We start from the raw sequence: 19,271 nt of genomic DNA, 5'->3' as shown, positions 1-19,271 counted from the left end.
TTTAGAGTAGGCTTTGACTGATATCATTTAATTGTAAAAATAATATTTGAAATGTGGCATGTTTCATCTTACTATGATTTTTTTAAAAAGCCTCAGTTTTCTTTAAATTATGGGGTAAATAATGAAAAGACATTTTTATTACTGGTAATAGAGAACTTTGCCATGTTTAACCCTAAAAGTACATATGCAAATTGCATTTGTAGGGTAGGATGAAAACCAGTATTCCCCCTTACACACATTCAAGAGCTATAATAGCTAATTTCATCATGTGATATTTTGTTTTCTATTTCTTAGCAGCTTAGGTATAAAAGAAAATGTGTTTTATTCCAGTCAGACTCCCCTAATGCCCCATAGGGAATCCTTGGCAAAGTCTGGAATTGTGATTCAGTCGGCACTTTTATTCAATGACCTTTTTCCTCTTTAAACTCAAAGCTCTTGATCTCATTGTAGGTGTATTTCACAGATTAGCTGTGGGACCTTGGCCAAATTATTTAATGTCCCTAAGTCTCTGTTTCTGTGAAATGGAGCTAATCATAGCACCCAACTCCTTTGGGTGTTTCCAGAACTAAATGAGATAAAGTGTGTAAAGCTCGTGGCACAGTATCTAGTAGATGGTACGTACTCAACAAACGTCAGCCATCAGAAAGCCTGCTTTGGTGGTTATGATGATGTTCTTTAAATATTATACTAGGGAACCCACTTCAGTATATTTATATTCATATCCTAAAATAAGATATGAGCCCCTGTTTAACTAAGAACACCAAAATATAATCAAAAGCATAGTTTATTAATTTCCTTGTAGTTTATTCTTTCAGGAGACATTTACTAGGCTTTGCTCTTTGTAATGTATCAATTTTATTACAAATATGAAGCATGCTGTTTTGCAGAGGTCATCTGTAAGACCCTTGAGATCACCCTCCCCACAGCCAACAGAGAGTGGGCTTTTTAAAACACAGCTTCTGGTCGTATTCTTCTCCTTTCAATGGCTCCTTTACCTGCAGGATAAAATCCAAAGGCCTGGCATTCAAGGACTTTTTCACTCTATCCCCAACCTTCCTTTCTTCCCTTTCCTCCCATGTCAGGCATGAATCTTTACAACCTGCCGCTCGTCCTATCTGGGGAGCTCCTACTCATCCTTCAAGGCCTGACACAAATGTGGCCTCCTCTAGGAAGCCTTCCAGGATGCCACCAGCCAGAATTAATAGCCCCCTCCTCTCTATTCTTCCAGCACCAGTCCTGTGTTCAGTGAATGATTTTCACTTTTATACTCCTCCTATGAAGTAGGGAATGTCATCAGTGCTTGTGTTCAAAAATAATTAGGACCACTGTGATCCCTGCCCCCGAGGAGCTCATGGTCTAGAGAGAGAGGACCTGTAAATGCCTCTAACAGTGGGTGACAGAGACCATGGCAGAGAGGTGTACACAGGGAACCCAGAGGTGGCACACCTTCTGTATTCAGGGGGTTTGTATGGGGGGAGTGTGGGGTCAGTGCCATCTGTTTACCTTCATCTCTAGCACTCACATCATCCTTCCTTGGCCTCTATGCCCTCACTGACAAGATCATTTCCCCCTTTGGCTAGTCAGTTGCCGGGCTGGAACATACTACGATGGAGTACAAGAACGCTGCATTTTATGTCCAAATGGAACCTTCCAAAATGAGGAAGGGCAAATCACATGCGAACCATGCCCAAGACCAGAAAATCCTGGGGCCCTGGAGACTCCAGAAGCTTGGAATGCGTCTGAATGTGGAGGTGAGAATGCCCTCTGTCCCTTCTTACTCCTCCAATCTCCTGTATTGTTTAGCAGAAAGCATAAGTGCATTTCAATGCAGACAATGCGTACTGCACCATGGAATTCCTACCAGCAGGGACCGTATTGGGCTCATCATTGGCTCTCCAGTGCCTAGCTCAATGCCTGACACATGCTGAACAAGTGAATGAAGATCTGATAGAATACACTGACAGGAAAAAAATGTGTAAATGTTGCAATTGCATGTTTAATCACTGTAAATAAATATCCCCTGAGACCTGAGTGATCTCCCAGTGTGTAGGGACTACCTGAAAGTGTCCAAAAATGGAGGAAGTAGTGCTGATTCTTTTTCTAGCTTTGGTCTCAAAGTCAGAGCTTATTAATTTTTTAAAAAAAGTATCCATCTGGTTATTTTGTTAAAACTCTGTGAAGAGTTTGTGCGTGTGTGTTGCATTTTTAGTTTTTATTTGTTTTCTAATGGAAGTATAGTTGATTTATAATGTTGTGTTAATTATTGCTGTACAGCTCAGTTATACATGTATATGCATTCTTTTTTAAAATATTCTTTTCCGTTATGGTTTATCACAGGATATTGAATATAGTTCCCTGTGCTGTACAGTAGGACCTTGTTGTTTATCCATTCCATATATACTAGCTTACATCTGCTAGCCCTGCACTCCCGCTCCACCCCTCCCCCGACCCCCTCCCCCTTGGCAACCACCAGTCTGTTCTCTATGTCCGTGATTCTTATGAAGAGTTTTTAATTGTCTCTTATAAAATGTTAACCCTGGAGCCATGCTTACTTAGGTTCTGTGGGCTTCTTTCCTGTTTACTTTACTAGTAAATGTCTTTATTAAACAGGAGAAGGGCCAGCTGTACTGACACTCTGTGGGCTCAAATGGAAGGTGTGATTTGATGTGGCGATTTGTAGGTGATGTCCACGGCAGAGTGCGCTGGAGCTCTGGCAGCCCTGCCTCTCCTTCTAGTGATTCCCAGAGCCAGATTTAGTTCCCACCTAAATGACTTCAAACTCAAGTGCAGGACCTTTTCTGGTTTAAAAATCAGATCCTCAGATTGACTGTGCGACTCCTAGCATACTTTGGCCTGTTATGAAATCCTGGAACTAATGGCAAGGTTGATAAGGAGGTACTTTGGGGCATCTGTTCACACTTGTGTGTGACCTTAATAAGATATATTTATAGTAAATCAGAATATTAGTAATAATAATAATAATTTCTAACGCTTATTGTATACTTGCCTATACCAGGCATCATGCAGGCATTCATGAATAATTCCATGAGTTGTTCATATGGTTATTGTATCACTACAAAAACTTTATGAGGTTAAAGAGACTCAAGGTCACACAGCCAAAGAGTGGAGGATTTGGAATCAGCAGCCAGGTCTGACAGACGCCAGACTCCTCCCTCAGGTGTGTTCGTTAAATGCCATTATATCTGTACCTTATGAGTAGAAAGAAAACCATGAAAATTAATAGAGGAGAGATGATTAGGAATATAAGAGACGGCAGATTTTTATAGCACCTTGCCAATGCCAGGCCAATTCCTAAGGAATGTGTGCTTTTAGAAATCCTTTTGTTTATGGCTGTGATACTTGTCATAAACTTAAAAAATATAATAAAGTACGGTGTTTAAAGTAAATAAATGCCTCTGGGTCCCTCTGTCAATGTGGATTGGATTGGTTGCATTTAGTACACTAATTGAGGGAGGCCAGGACACACCTTAGCATAAGGAGATGTAACTTAGTAAATATAATTGGTAAAAAGGGGAGACTCTTCCGTGGCCAGAAGAGTCTTTATATCACTAGGATGTAATCAGCTGGGTGAGGGTGCACTGCTGGGTCGAATTACCACATTGACTGCAGGCAGAGAACCCTCTCTCTAGGGGCTCCTGCACTGCAGCAGCTCTCTGGGCCCTGGGTAGTCCTAAGCCTGCAGCCTACCCAGGCCTGCTCCATAATCCAGAAGGGTCCACACTTGTCTCCAGCTTTGCACTGTGCTGTGTAGCCCTGTGTGTAAACATCAGGCACCCACATGCCACCTCGTCAGTGTCCGCAGCAGGGCTGGACAAAGTTTCTCTCGCTGAGGTGGGAGCTGAGGTCCGCATGGGGTGACAGGCCTGACCACATCTCTCTGATCTCATCTGCAGAGAGATGGGAAAGGCTCTGCCCAGGGGCCTTGCTCACCTAAGGTCATTGATCCCCCCCAGGTCTGTGCCAACCTGGTGAATATTCCGCGGATGGCTTTGCACCCTGCCAGCTCTGTGCCCTGGGCACATTCCAGCCTGAAGCTGGCCGTACTTCCTGCTTTCCCTGTGGAGGAGGCCTCCTCACCAAACACCTGGGAGCCACTTCCTTCCAGGACTGTGAAACCAGAGGTGAGGACTTGGCAGCTTGCCTCTTCCCGGAATTGAATTTCCCCTTTTGAGAACCGTGGTAAAGCCCCAGTCAAGCTCAGCCGAGGTGCCCTGTGTGGGCCCCAGTGGCAGGGAGGACAGGTCCCCACGGCCATTCGTTCCTGCTGGATGTGCAGGGAGCACAGGAACTCCCTAGACATGGTCCTCCCCTTCGAACGGGGCTGACTGCAAGACAGCCGGGGAGATGGGCAGGTTGACTCCACAGGCTCCCTCTGCTCCTTGCTTCCAGGCCTCCTCTAGCTCCTCACCCTTCCCTAGAGTTCCCCGCTCCAGAACAGGCCCTACGCCTTCTCCAGAGCCTCACCCCACTGCCTTCTGCAGGAGCCCAGCCCCAAGCCCGGGGTCAGCTCTGCTCCCCTCCAGGCTCCCAGGCCCGCTGTGCATGAAGACAGAGCTGTGAGCGTTCACGCCCGACGACATCACGGACAATGAACTCAGAAGATACACCCATACCTCGTTCCCTTTGTGTTTTTCTCAGTGTCATGGGTCACAAGTCGCACCCAAGCTGGCTATTTAGGGAATTAAGTGTTGATTAGCCCCAGAGTAGTAGGAGAGCAGTACTTATTTGGGCATAGACATTTCTGTCCCAAACTGCGAAAGCTTTCGTGTTACATCTGATGAAAATAACAGTCTTTTTTTTTTTTTTCGTTCTCTCCACCTTCCCCCACCCCTACAGTTCAATGTTCACCTGGACATTTCTACAACACCACCACTCACCGATGTATTCGTTGCCCAGCAGGAACATACCAGCCAGAATTTGGAAAGAATAATTGTGTTTCCTGCCCAGGAAATACCACGACTGACTTTGATGGCTCCACAAACATAACCCAGTGTAAAAGTAGGTCTCTCTCTAAGGCTTTTCACAGTCCTTGATTGGGTCCACCTAGGGGGTGCGGGTTGGCAGGGGCCCTGGTTCATTCAGGACCGCGGAGCCGTTGTTAGGCCTCCTCAGGGCTCTGCAGCTCAGTGCTGGACCTGCAGGCACTCACCTGTATTGGTGCAGGCTACTTCTCCAGGCACATTCACAAGCTGTACTTGCTGTAATTTGCTCCCAAGGGTAAAATGTCAGTTCAGCCCTGTTCAGCAAGCACTGTTTGAGGACCTGTTATGTGCCAGGCAATGCAAGCAGAATCAGTCCCTGGCCCTGCAGCAGCACAGGCTGTGGGACTGCAGAGGAAAGAGCTACTCCCTCTGTCTGGAGAGACGAGGAAAGGTTTTGATGGGGAGGGTTGGGGGAGAGTGGGAGAAAGAACTTCACGCCCAAGAGAGCAGCTGGGAGGAAACACAGACTCAGAAAAGTGAAAGGCTTTATGGGAAGAGACCCCTGGACCTGATCAGGGAATGTGCTGCAGGGAGTCTGAAGCAGACCAAGAAAGGAAGCCTTGTTGACTGAAAAAAAAAAAAAGCACAACCTAAAAGTTGAGAGTTATGTTTTATTCGGCTCACAAAACTGAGAACTTAAGCCCGGGACACAGCCTCTCTGATAGCTCTGAGGGACTGCTCCAAAGAGGAAGGGGAAGAACCAGGATATATATGAGTTTTTGCAACAAAGACAAGGTAGTCGGAACATCAAGATTACTGTTAATTAAACAAGACCCGATATCTCAAGGTAAGGAAGTTAGCGCTTTTCTGTGTAAGGGAAGATACAAGAGTCTGGGCTCACTGAAATCGTTCCTTTGCTCTGCACCTCAGCTCTCTGGGGCCAGTATCCTGTGCTTTCTCATCCTGAGTCTCCTCAGGGTGCATCATTTGGGGTGGCTGCAGTGTGATGGCTTGGTGGTCGCAACCTCCTTTGTTTACTGACATGGCAGGCAACGTTTTTTCTTTTTTTAAATTTTACTTATTTATTTATTATTTGGGGCTGTGTTAGGTCTTCGTTGCTGTGCGCGGGCTTTCTCTAGTTGTGGCGAGTGGGGGCTACTCTTCGTTGCAGTGCGTGGGCTTCTCATTGCTGTGGCTTCTCTTGTTGCGGAGCACGGGCTCTAGAGCACGGGGGCTTCAGTAGATGCAGCGCATGGGCTCAGTAGTTGTGGCTTGTGGGCTCTAGAGCGCAGGCTCAGTAGTTGTGGCACACGGGCTTAGTTGCACCGCGGCATGTGGGATCTTCCTGGACCAGGGCTCGAACCCGCATCCCCTGCATTGGCAGGTGGATTCTTAACCACTGCGCCACCAGGGAAGCCCAGCGTTTTTTCATTGACAGTCTTGACTAGGGAGCTTAGTTTGTATTCTGTAGGAATGGGGAGGTAAATCATTCAAGGACTTGCTGTTTGGACTTGGTTTGTTTGCTTCTTTGTTTTTAACTATTGTGTAAAATTCTCTAGTAAAGGCCAGCTGATAACCTCAGCTGGTTCAGCAATGTAGGGGAGCAAGAGGCCTCCCCAAACTGGAAGAGTAGGGGATTGAAGGGGGCAGTGAATCACTTGAAATTATGACTGGAAGCTTATCTGGTTTTCTCTCTATCCCAACGAAGCCCTTTTAACAACATCCTCACAAGTAGCTGTCTAGTCTCTTTTTCGTTAAATTAAAAAAAATTTTTAACATCTTTACTGGAGTATAATTGCTTTACAATGGTGTGTTAGTTTCTGCTTTATAACAAAGTGAATCAGCTATACATATACATATATCCCCATATCTCCTCCCTCTTGCGCCTCCCTCCCACCCTTCCTATCCCCCCCCCTAGGTGGTCACAAAGCACGGAGCTGATCTCCCTGTGTTATGAGGCTGCTTCCCACCAGCTATCTATTTTACATTTGGTAGTATATATAAGTCCATGCGACGCTCTCACTTCGTCCCAGTTTACCCTTCCCCCTCCCCGTGCCTTAACAAGAAGCTTACTGCCGCTCATAATATCCTAGTCTGTTGGTAGATTACACTTGGGAAGTTCACAGTGTAAGAAGATTCTTTTCCCCGTCAAGATGAAATGTTTCCTTGCCTTCCCACCCCTGGTCCTTAGAGCTGCATGGCACAGTTCCTCAGGTAGCCGGTCAGGCTCGGAGACAGTTTTCTTGACTCCATGACTCTCTCCTCTCCCTCTTCTCTGCCAGGAACAAAAGGCTGTTTTTTTGTTTTTTTGTGTTTTTTTTCCTACTGGGAATAATAAATCCCAGTTACAACTAGAGAGGCCAAAGGTAATCCTTCAACATCTTCTCTTGAACAGGTTCACCTGACAGTTTTAAACATTAAGCTCCTTTAGGGCAAGAATATTTGTTGGATGAATGGAGATTCAGTGAGTGAAGTGTGGCTGAGGTGGTGTGTGTGTGTGTGTGTGTGTGTGTACGCACAAATGTGTATGCTCCTTGCCTTTGGTGCCAGAGGTGAGTATCCAGCATGACCTATACTGACTTGATAGCTGAATGGAATTCTCTTCCCCACTTAAAAATAAAACATGGTCTTGACCAGAGAGAAAAGTGAAAGAGTATGGCTGTCATGTCTTCATCAAAGATCTCTAGGAAAGGGTCAAATATCCTTTGCTGAGCAGTAAGGTCTATTCTCCCTATTTTGACAGACCTACAAGTTCTGTGCCATGCGTTCTCCTGGCACTTGGACTTTGTAAATAAAACAGTAAAAACTAAAGTTATCCTTTTGTTTCACAAACACCTGTCCCTGACCTTGAACGCCTTCAAGTTAATGAGAAAATGATGCCCTGGGAACCCAGAGGGGTGGGCTCTGTGTGGGAAGTTAATGTAGTTGGGCTCCCAGTGGGGGCTGTGGGCACTACAGGGCAGACTCATTCCTGTGATGATGTCATTTCCGGGGGCAATAGGGTTCTCCTCAGCCGAGCGGGGGGTGGCCATGACATCACTGTTATTATTATTTTTTGACCATGACATTTTGACAGCTGTGTTGTGCCTTTGTGACTCATGGCATTTCCTCTTCCAGACAGAAGATGTGGAGGGGAGCTAGGTGATTTCACTGGATACATCGAATCCCCAAACTACCCAGGCAATTACCCTGCCAACACAGAATGTACCTGGACCATCAACCCACCCCCCAAGCGCCGCATCTTGATTGTGGTCCCTGAGATCTTCCTGCCCATAGAGGATGACTGTGGAGACTACCTGGTGATGCGGAAAACTGGTGCGTCTCACCTATCTGCTCCTCTCCCCTTCTGAGGCCAGCTGGAAAGCCTGATGGCACGCTGCCTGGCTTTATTATTTAAAACATTTTTTATGGACGTATAGTTGACTTACAATATCATGTAAGTTTCAGGTGTACAGCACAGCGATTCAGTCATATATATGTGTGTGTGTGTGTGTGTGTGTGTATATATATATATATGTATGTATATACTTTTTCAGATTTTTTTCCCTTATAGGTTATTACATAATATTGAGTATAGTTTCCTGTGCTATACAGTAGGTCCTTGTTGGTTATGCCTGGCTTTAAATGGGAGAAGCAGGCCTAGAATGCCACCTCGTATTAGAACAGAGATGGGACGTGAGTTTGTAGAGTTTGCCAAGAAAACAAAATTTAGACAAAAACCACAGGTTGAGGTGGTTTTTGGAGGAAGCGATCCTGAAGGTCAGTCTTCCCTGTGTTCACTGGGAACCCTCTTCCACAAGGACACAGAGTGTCAGTGAAGCTCATGCAGGGCTGCCTTCAGGACCCCAGACACTTGCCTCACCCTAGGAAGCAACTCACGGCTTAGGGACTGACCAAGAAAAAGGGCGTGGTCCAGCCAGGAGGGACCCGCCTCCCATCCTGATGCATGACCCAGTGTCCATAAAAGGATACTGTCACCAACGCAGCTTAGAGGCAGTGTCATGAGGGGGCTCTGCCTGGATCTGAATCCCAGCTCCACCTCTTACTAGTTCTATGATCTTGGGAATATGTTCGGGAACTTTCTGTGCCCCAGAGTGCTCATCTGTTAAAATGGGGATAATAATAGTTGCTACCTCATAGGGTTATCATGAGGAATAAATGCATTTTTATTTGTAAAGCACTTAGAATAATAATGACACATACTACTTAAGTATTCGCCATTCTTATTAGTGGTTACAATGTCTGGAGTCAGGTGTGGGTTTGAATCCTGATTTTTCCACATACTGGCTGTGTGACCCTGGGCAAGTAATTAATTTCTCCGTAAGTGAGATAACCACTGCACCAACTTCCTCTGGTTTTGGGGGGTGGGGGCTAAGTGAGATAAAAGTCTATAACGTGCAGAGCACACTGCCTGGTCTAAGGAACCATGCGGCGAATGGCGGAGATTATTACCAGGTTGCAGCAGGTTGGCCGGGCAGTGTGAGATCCCTGACCTCAGCTCCTGCAGTGAGTGCTGCAGCCCGGGCTGCTGCCATTTGCCAGCCATGGGCCTTGCAGTTAGCCTTTACTGGGGCCCACAGTCACGACTGTGGGCCTTACGAGGACTCAGCTGGTCCTGAAGAGCCCTTGTACATAACTTGTTTGGTGGTGTGAGTATTTGAAAAGATGAGTGTTCATTATCTGCAGGCTCAGTGATGAGTCTTGAACCCCATCCCCTCCAACCTCCCTTGGCAGCTTCGTCCAATTCTGTGACAACGTATGAAACCTGCCAGACCTACGAACGCCCCATCGCCTTCACCTCTAGATCCAAGAAGCTGTGGATTCAGTTTAAGTCCAATGAAGGGAACAGCGCCAGAGGGTTCCAGGTCCCATATGTGACATACGATGGTAAGCACTGTGAAGCTCAGGCTGTAGCACGCGTAAGAAGGTTCTCTGCTCTGAACAGAATCAACTCCTGGGCCAGCTGGTAGACTGCTGACAAGCACGCATGCTCAGAAAGGCAGGCAGGATATGGAGAAAGGACATCGCTGACTCACAGGTGCCAAGTTTTAAACAGGCATTTGGGGATACTGACTACAAGGATGAACAGATGTTTTAGAAAGTAAATGAACGCGAGCATAGTTTTGTGGGTCAGAACATGGGCGATGGCGTCAGCCAGGTTGGGTTTAATCTCTTCTACAACTTTGTGGATGTTACTTACCATCTCTAGGCTTCATTTTCTCAGTGTGTAAATAAGGATAATCGTTAGACTTAATGTGAGAGTTCAACAGGATAATCCATAAAGGACTTGGTGCAGTGCGTGGCACATAGTAAATACTCAATAAATATTAACTTACTACAATTGCAGCTTTTTTAATATAGAATCCCAGGAAATGAGGAAAAAGACCTGAGTTCTGGTCTTGTCTCTGCCACTAACTTGCTGTGTAGCTTTGGGCAAGTTAGATGACTTCTCTGGTTTCATTTTCTTCTTGTTAAATGAAGGGGTGGCCTGTGTGAGCCCTGGGGCCCTACCAAGCTCTGAGACTTGGGTGACAAACATTGACTAGGAACACAAAATGAACTGGACCTTGTCCTGGAAGACCTCATAACCTAGCGGGGGAAGAGTTATCTGTTCATCGTGAACTTATTCATTCATCCATGCCACAAATATTTAATGAGCATCTAGTATGCCAGGTATTGGGTGAGGTGCTAGAGACAACACGGTTAGTGACAGAGATACAAAACAGAATATGGTGTCATACATGCTACAATGGGGCATGTACAAGGCTCTGTGTGAGACAGAAAAAGGGGCAGCCATTCATTTTGCATGGGTTTTTGGAAAGAATAGAGCAAAGTCTCAAGAGATTTGTGTCTTGAAAGAATATGTAAGTTTTCTTATAAATGGGAGGAAGAACATTCAGGAAAAGGGAATGACATAGGCCAAAGAATGGAGTACCTGGCATGTTGGGGACTAATGATTTTGCCAGTTGGTAGGGTGCGTGGGGCTCAGCAGTGAGAGATGAGATTAGAAGCAGGTGGGGTTAGGCTATGAAGAGTCTCGAGTGCCAAGCTCAAAAGGGTGGACCTAATCTTATAGGGAGCCACTGAAGGTTTTTAGGCAGACAGGTGTGAAAAGTAGGTGTTTTGGAAAGACGATATTCTATGGAGTTCCTAAAAACACCTCACATAGTTTATTTCTAACATGTGACAAACTCTAGAATCATCATCCTGGTGCCTGAAACCATGTCAAACACTAAGACAAGGGCCCTTAGTATCAGACTCCTAGGTGGACACACATGGCTCCCAGGTGGCTCTGCTGGGATTTAGAGCATCTTATCTCCCCAAAGGCAGCCAGCCAACAACCTCCCCCATCTAGGATCAGGAAGGAGCCAAAAAGCCACAGAGACTCCAGAACAAATATCACCAAAGTTCACACATTTCAGTCAGGCTGTTCTCAACTCTGTGACACATGAAAACGTCTTGATTTTTTTCTTTAATTCAAACAAAGGGTTGTAGCTTGAACCAGGGGAAATGACGTATAACCCTGGTTAGGCCCACAAGAGTGTGTCTGAAATGTATGGACACCAAGGGGAGAAGAGAGGGTGCAGGTGGGATGAACTGGGAGATTGGAATTGACATATATACACTAATATGTATAACATAGATAACTAATGAGAGCCTGCTGTATAGCACAGGGAGCTCCACTTCGCTGTACAGTAGAAACTAACACAACATTGTTAAACAACAATACCCCAGTTTTTAAAAAAATTTGTGTCTGTCACAGCAGAAAATAGTTGAAAACTATAAATAGTTTTGGCCGTGCAGAAGCCTTTTAGGTCTTCACCAGAGCCTATTTAATTTTTTCTTTCAACCTATATTTCAGACAGTTTTGATATCTGGTTCCAAGCCCAGAAGAATAGCAGTCACATTGAGAAGGGGCAGCTGAGGCTGCTACAGACTAGCCCACTGGCTTGGAGAGCAGGGAGCACCGTAGCTGCGGCTAACATGTGCTGAGCTTATGAGGACCAGGCATATGCCAAGTGCCCTTGACACGGCACATTCCTCACAGCCACCCATGCAGTGGACACGACTCTCCTGATTTTACAGATGAGGCCACTCTGGCTTAGAGATTTAAGTAACTGCCTGAGAGCACAGCAGGACAAAGTCGCAGGGGTCTTTGGGACTCCTGAGTTCTTACCTACAACACTGGAGTGCTTTTCTCATGACAGTTGGAGCAAGTGAGGAGACACAGTAGTTCTTTTTTTTAAATAAATTTATTTAGTTAGTTAGTTTTGGCTACACTGGGTCTTCGTTGCTGCATGCGGGCTTTTCTCTAGTTGCGGTGAGCTGGGGCTACTCTTCGTTGTGGTGAGCAGGCTTCTCATTGCGGTGGCTTCTCTTGTTGCGGAGCACGGGCTCTAGGCGCACGGGCTTCAGTAGCTGTGGCATGCGGGCTCAGTAGTTGTGGCTTGCGGGCTCTAGAGTGCTGGCTCAGCAGTTGTGGCACACAGGCTTAGTTGCTCCACAGCATGTGGGATCTTCCCGGACCAGGGCTTGAACTCATGTCTCCTGCATTGGCAGGCAGATTCTTAACCACTGTGCCCGACACTGGGAAGCACAACACTGTAGTTCTTAAAAGCAGAGGAAAGATTTTTTAAAAAGACGGTGGTTTGGAAGCATTTGGGATAGTGGCAAACAGCTCTCTAGAACAGTGACAGGCGTTCCTAATGGTGAACTCCTCATCAAAAGGAGCTAATTCTCTGAGGTAGAGACTCTGCAGTAGAGGAATTCAAGATTAAAAAAAAAGAAAACGTACCCTCATTCATATTTTATAGATTTTGTATTCACGAAAATGAAAGGATAAGGAGAAAGAGACCACATGAATAGAGGACCAGCGATATTGTACATGTATTAAATTAGTAATTATGAGTATTATCCTATGAATTTCCATTTCCCATCACTTGAGCAGGAGACACTTTTTCTCCCACACAGTTCCAGTGATGTTCTTATGATTTGTTTGGATTTGTTGCACATAATATGCATACAAAGAGGCATTCTTCTCTGCCTGGAATTTAAAAAAGATTGTGTTTTGCATATGCTTGATTTGAATTATGACTGTAGGAAATAGGCTAGACTTTGAAATGCTACTGCTGCATCAAGGAAGATGAGGACTAAGAGTTGAGCAGCATGAAGGTCACTGGTGACCCCAACAAGCAGTTTTGGAGGAGTGCTGGGGGCCAGAGTTGACTGGAATGGGTGTGAGAGAGAAAGAAAGGAATCGAATTGGAGATAGTGAGTGCTGACAATTTTTTCAAGGAGTTTTGCTACAAAGGGGAGCGGAGACGTGGGATGGAAGCTGGAGGGAGAAATGAGGTCTAGAGAGGGTTTTTTTAAAAAACATTGGAGACACAACAGCATGTTTGCATGCTAGTGTGAAAGACCAGCAGAGAGAAAATTTCATCACGTAGGAAAGGAAGGGCAGAATTAGTGGAACAACGTCCTTGATTTGGTGAGAGGACATGAAGCTGGTAAGCAAAGTGGAGGGATGGGTCTTGGCTGGATATACAGAGGTTCATCTGAGGGAGGAACAGGAGAGATGGATGCAGATGCTGGTGGGTGAGAGGAGGTAGCGGGTGAGTCTGTGAAAGTCCTCTCTGATTGCCTTCTTAGTATCAGAGAGGTCATTGTTCTGATGGCAGCTACAGAAGGGGCATTTCTCAGAACCTTATTTGAAAAATGAAGGAGTCAGCCCGGAAAGAACTAAAGCATACAAATGCAAAATATGTCCTTTATTCAAACAGAGGACTACCAGGAACTCATTGAAGACATAGTTCGAGATGGCAGGCTCTACGCATCAGAGAACCATCAGGAAATACTGAAGGTGAGTATGCACCCGAGGTGGCCACGGCAGTCACCCACAGGGCTCGCCAGGCGTCACCGAGGAAGGGTTTCCTCTTGCTACCTTTCAGACACTGAGCCTGCTCTGGGCTGAGGTCAGTTTTGTATCTTCACCAGACTTAGTTTTTTTAAAAAAAAACTCAAGGGGCCATTTTTAGTGTTGTCAAATAAAGTAGTATTTTTTAGTTTGGAAATGTGTGGAGGAGCAGAGGGAAACTTGTTTATCAGAAATCCAAGCCAGCGGCAACTCATATTTCCATGTTCATTCTCCAAATAGTTGAAGATTCTTGGCTCCTTGCTCATCCTTCCAGCCTGAAGTCCACCAAATTTTAGATACTTATAAGTATAAATAAACACTTGCCATATCACTAACGCTATAAATATTCCCCAAATTCCAAAGTTATCACGTGGTTTAGAAAAACAATTTTTTACACATTAAATTTTTAAAATAAAAGTAATATGTGCTCTTTATAGATACTTAGGAAACAAAAATTGGGACTAAAAAAGATAAAAATCAGAGGAGACAATTTTCACAAAGCGTTTTTCAGCTGATCAACCTACCGCCTAACAGTGGGACATTATAGTTCCATTGGCAAAATGTCATAATGTTAAAATATTTTGGCCCAGTAACAAAATTCTGTTCTTTTCAGGATAAGAAACTGATCAAGGCTCTGTTTGACGTTCTGGCCCACCCCCAGAACTATTTCAAGTACACAGCCCAGGAGTCCCGGGAAATGTTTCCAAGATCCTTCATCCGATTGCTCCGTTCCAAAGTGTCCAGGTTTCTGAGACCTTACAAATGAGCCTGCCCACGTGCCACTCAGCACAGCATTGGGCTGTGGGCTGGTGGAACACAGCGATCTGCTTCTGCAGCCAGCATAGCCGGATAACGCTGCCTCTAGTAGCAGTGCCTGGTTAGAGTTCAATTTTTATAGATAATACAGATATTTTGGTAAATTGAACTTGGTTTTTCTTTCCCAGCATTGTGGATGTGTACTGAGAATGGCTTTGAGTCTTACTCGCTTCTCATTGCTGTGGGCACATGTCTTGGATATGTCAAGGGCTGGCTGAGCGGGACTTCAGTCAGCTCAGGTGAGATGCATGTGTCCTTCTTGGTCCTCACTCCTCCTTGAGGGGGCTGCCTTGTCTGAGACTTCAGCTTCTTCCAGCATAGTCCTCCCTAAGGGAGCCCTCTGCATTCAGGTGTCGGCTCCGACCAGGCAGAGCAGGAAAGGGGGGAGGGAGGGAGGGAGAGTCCTCCAGGCATCATCTACCCACCCGGGACCTGGGAGGACTTGGTGACTCCACAGCCTTCTCCAGCCTGTGTGACCTAAGTTTGATCCCAGAAGCTTGAGTCCTAAGCAGTGATCACTAGAAATTACTTACAGCAGAAAGAATTAGAAATAAAAAGATAGAAACTAAGCACTTCCACAGACATCGTAATGTAGACCTATCGATGGCCTTCCCTGTTGCCAGTTTCCACCTCAGAGCAAATGCACAGTGCTTGTCTTACCCCTTCAGCTGTGCCCTCAGGGCACCACTCTTCTGGGTGCTGCAGTAGAGCCTGGAGAGTTCAGATAGGATGTGATCTCCTCGATGGATGAGAATCCATCCATCATGAAAAGGAGATTTCACACACCCCGAGTCAATACCGCCAAGGGTTCTCCTTCCTCCGTGGGCTTCCCAGCACAGGGCGTGCGAGGTCCAGGTGCGACGTGGTACAGACCAGCCTGTCATGTTTGCCTTCCTTCCCCTCGCCAAGCTCAGAGCCTGACTGGGGTCCAGGGGCACGGGCTGCACGGCTCAGGGTGGTCTCAGGCCCTTAATGGTCACCCACTGCCGGAAGCACACAAATCCCGGCCTCTCAGTACCGCAGAATCATCTCACTTTCTCTCGGCACCGTGGGACCTCACAGTCACTTTCTCCCACAGGAATTTGATTTTTCAATATTATTGAATTTTTAAAAATTGAAATCCATAGGCAAAAATCTCATTACAGTGAATAAAAAAGACTTCTATCAAGCAAGCTGCCATTTCCCTAATGAATGGGCTGACTACACACAACCATAGTGTTTTATTTCAGTAGCAAACTAACTCTGCACACAATCAATTCTCTACACCAAAGTACCAAAAGAAAAAAAGATTAACAAACATTTTTGAAGAAAATAAAGATTATTTCATTTATTGTTGAATTCTCTTTTCACCTCAGTGTTTTGTTTTTTAACCTATTAATAACATTGAGTTTTTAAAAGCCCAATCAAACTTCAAAAAATTTATTTGGATGGTCCTAAATACCCATTTCTAAGTCTCTCTTCAAAAATTTGAGCATCTTCGTTTTAAAAAATAATCATTAATACAAGTACTTGGAATTGGTGATGCCGGAACCTGGCTTACATTTCTGAGTCTGACCCTAAGATGAAAATTCAAATGTAATACAATGTGAGTTAATGACCTGACTGATGGCAGCAGAACTGTGCCACCCCGTCCAAGCATGTTAGTAACTTTGTCCTTAGGACTGTCTGATTCTGTATTGCTGGTTTCACAAGAAGGCTAGGGATGGCAGTACACTAGGGGTTGGAAGGAGGCTGCATAAACCTGGTCTCTGTGAAGCATCCTTCAGGAGCTGGGCCATGCATGAGCCACTGAGGCCCTCCTGAAGCTTCCTCTCTATACCCATCAACCACTCTGAGAGACTTTGTGGTCCTGTTGGAAGACTGGATGGCAGGGGCTACTGTTGCTACCTGTTAAATCAGTAAATAGTTATCAAACATCTGCTCTTTGCCAGGCACTGTTCTAGGTCCTAGGGATGCACAGTGACAGGACAGACAAGGTCTTGTCATTTTAGAGTTTACATTTTAGAGGGAGGAGACAATGAACAAATCAACACGGAAAGTATCAACTAGTAGTAAGTGCTATGTTGAAAATTAAAATAGGTTAATATAACAGATGATGGTGCGGCTTCTTTAGGTTTGGGAATTGCGGAGGTTTCTCTAGGTAAACGGTATTTCAACTGAAAAATAAATGGCAAGAAGGAACCAGCCTTGGACAAATCAGGGGGAAGAACATTCCAGATAGAGGAAAGCCTGATAGCAAAGGCTATCAGGCAGCAACAAGCATGTGTGTGGATCATAGACTAGTGAGAAGGCAAGTGGTATGAGATGAGGCCAGGGAACTGGACAGGGGCCAGAGCACACTGGGCTTTGGAACTCAGAATGAGGGTTGTGGGTTTAATTCTAAATATGTCGTGCAGCTTTTGGAGGGGGTTTAAACAGAAAAGTGAGGTGATCTGATTTCTGTTTTTAAAAGATAGCTCTGGTTACTGTATGAAGAATAGGTTTTAGAAAGCAGGCACGGAGGCAGAGCGCAGTTAACAAACTACTGCCACCAACCAAGCAGCCGTCCAGTGAGAGATGAGGTTGTCTGGGTAAGGCGGGACTAGTGGAGAGGAGAGAACAGAAGGATTCTGGACATGTTTTGGGAGAGAGTCACCAGAACTTGCTGGTGATTGGGTGGAAGGGGAAAGGAAGGACAGTAACTGAAGGTGACCCCTAGTTGTCTGAATAACTGGTAGATGGAGAAGACTGCAGGAGGAGCAGGTTTGGGACATGTGACAATCTAAAAACCTGTCTACAAATTCTTTGATGCTCCTTCCATGCAAAGTTGGGGGCCTTTTGCCCCTCCCCTTGAACCTGGGATCTGTGACTGATTAACCAATCTCATATGGCAGAAGTAACATTTTACTAGTTCCTGGGCCCAGGACTTAAGATACTGGCAATTTCCACTTCGTCTCCTTGGGAAACTCACTGGGACTTCAGTCACCGTGCCTTGAGGAAGCCATAGCAGCTCGTGAAGAGAAACCAAGGCCTCCCCACCTCCCCACCTCCCCACAGCCCAGCTGACTCCCGGGTGACAGCTAGCAAAACTTGCCAGCTAACCTTAGAAATGGATTCTCCAGCTGATGCTTCACTGAGCAGTCCCCGTTGAGCCGTACCAAAATGACAGACTTGTGAGCAAAATCAATGATTATTGTTGTTTTAGTCATTAGGCTTTGGGTGCTTTCTTATGCAGTAATAAGACACTGGAAAAGAAGAGAAGATCAAGAGTTTAATTTTGGCCATTCTAAGTATGACATGACTATTAGTATCCAAATAAAGAGTTCAAATAGGCAACTGGTTCTATGAAGTCCCAGGAGCGCTCAGGGCTGGAATATTCATTTTAATGTCACAGAATAAAGAATGAGACGGGTTGAGGTCACCTGGGAAAAGTATGTAGATAAAAGAAGACCAGTCAACTCTGAATTCTGGGGGAGCTGTTGATGAAGTAAACAGGAAGAGGTCAGAGCTGAGCTTTGCCTTCCTTCCACGAGAACAAGTTTTGTGGTAGAACTCTGAGTGGGAGAGGATCTGTACATGTCCTTCCCTCCAGCTGTGGATATTGTTCTTGAGCCATTTACTGAAGTGCTGCTTTTATGGCTTTAGCCACGTTTCCCTTGAGCTTCCAATGCTAATAAAAGAGTGCTTGCCTTTTCACACTAACGGATCATTATCTTCACTTTGGAAGATTGCTTCCTCTGAATCATTCTCTGAGCCGTTGAGTGTGTCATCTGTAGGCACTCACTGGATTTAGGTTTGCAGGTGATTTTATAATTGTCATGTGGAAACTTGGGAAAGGCAGCAGCTGCACCGCACAGAGCAAGGAATTGTGGATCTTTGCAGGAAGATGCACCAGGGCTGCTGCATGCTGCCCACCACTGCAGACCACTGCAGCCAGTGGGCCTGTGCACCGGGAAACCCTGGGCTCCCTCCTGCACACCTCGATCTCCTCCTTAACTCAGAAGACATGCCTCTTACTGGGGCTGTCAGTATCTCTGCTTCTTTTCACGCGGGAGGATGGATCCCAGGAGCCTTACCCAAGTCTACATTACTCTTAGTCAGTATTTGGGAGGCACGTGGATTAGGTGAGGCTGGAGTAAAGCAGTTCCTCACCAAGTCGAGGGAGCCTTGTTACCTGTGGCCTTCTTGCTAGGCAAGCCATCAGCTGCCTGCAAATCCAGGTCCTGGGTGTTGCCACTAGGAGCCCATCCACAGGAAATTAGAAGCCTTGGAGAGGCTTCCTCCCTGTGTCATCTACTCCAGGGGCTTGTGAACCCAGCTCAGGGGTGTCCTGGATATTTGTGGTAACATGCTTCCTTCTCCGTTCAGGCAGTCCTGATCCGCCTACAGGAGACCAACATCTGGGGCTTGATGGCCCAGCAAGGCTGCTCCTGTGATTGACAGCTATAAAGACATACCTACTCAGCAGGGATCACTTTCCAGAGAACACAGGATTGAAATAGATTTAGAAAGTGAAACCACTCATTCACAGGCAGGTTGCTCTAGCTGAATAAAAGGGATACAAATTAAACCCACCTACTATAAACAATGATCATAACTCAGCATTGCTTGGTTTTCAG

At 45.7% G+C, this 19,271-nt stretch overlaps 1 protein-coding gene across 4 annotated transcripts in view; it reads left to right on the top strand.

The window, feature by feature from the left end:
- The window catches only part of SCUBE2 (signal peptide, CUB domain and EGF like domain containing 2), a 64,865-nt gene extending 49,820 nt beyond the window's left edge, over positions 1-15,045 (top strand). For 2 of the 4 annotated variants that reach the window (XM_029208314.1, XM_029208313.1), the window contains 7 exons: positions 1,581-1,751; positions 3,975-4,142; positions 4,858-5,019; positions 8,061-8,258; positions 9,678-9,830; positions 13,724-13,803; positions 14,471-15,045. In XM_029208314.1, the coding sequence (XP_029064147.1) occupies positions 1,581-1,751; positions 3,975-4,142; positions 4,858-5,019; positions 8,061-8,258; positions 9,678-9,830; positions 13,724-13,803; positions 14,471-14,623 (1,085 nt within the window). In that variant the 3' untranslated portion in view covers positions 14,624-15,045. The remainder of the gene's footprint in view (positions 1-1,580; positions 1,752-3,974; positions 4,143-4,857; positions 5,020-8,060; positions 8,259-9,677; positions 9,831-13,723; positions 13,804-14,470) is intronic. The other 2 variants (XM_029208317.1, XM_029208316.1) reach the window with 2 other exon arrangements.
- The last annotated feature ends 4,226 nt before the right edge of the window (positions 15,046-19,271 follow it).

Source organism: Monodon monoceros, unplaced genomic scaffold, assembly GCF_005190385.1.
Source record: "Monodon monoceros isolate NGI ecotype Baffin Bay Population unplaced genomic scaffold, NGI_Narwhal_1 Super_Scaffold_7, whole genome shotgun sequence".
NCBI lineage: Eukaryota > Metazoa > Chordata > Mammalia > Artiodactyla > Monodontidae > Monodon > Monodon monoceros.
This window is presented reverse-complemented; position numbering and strand designations above follow the sequence as displayed.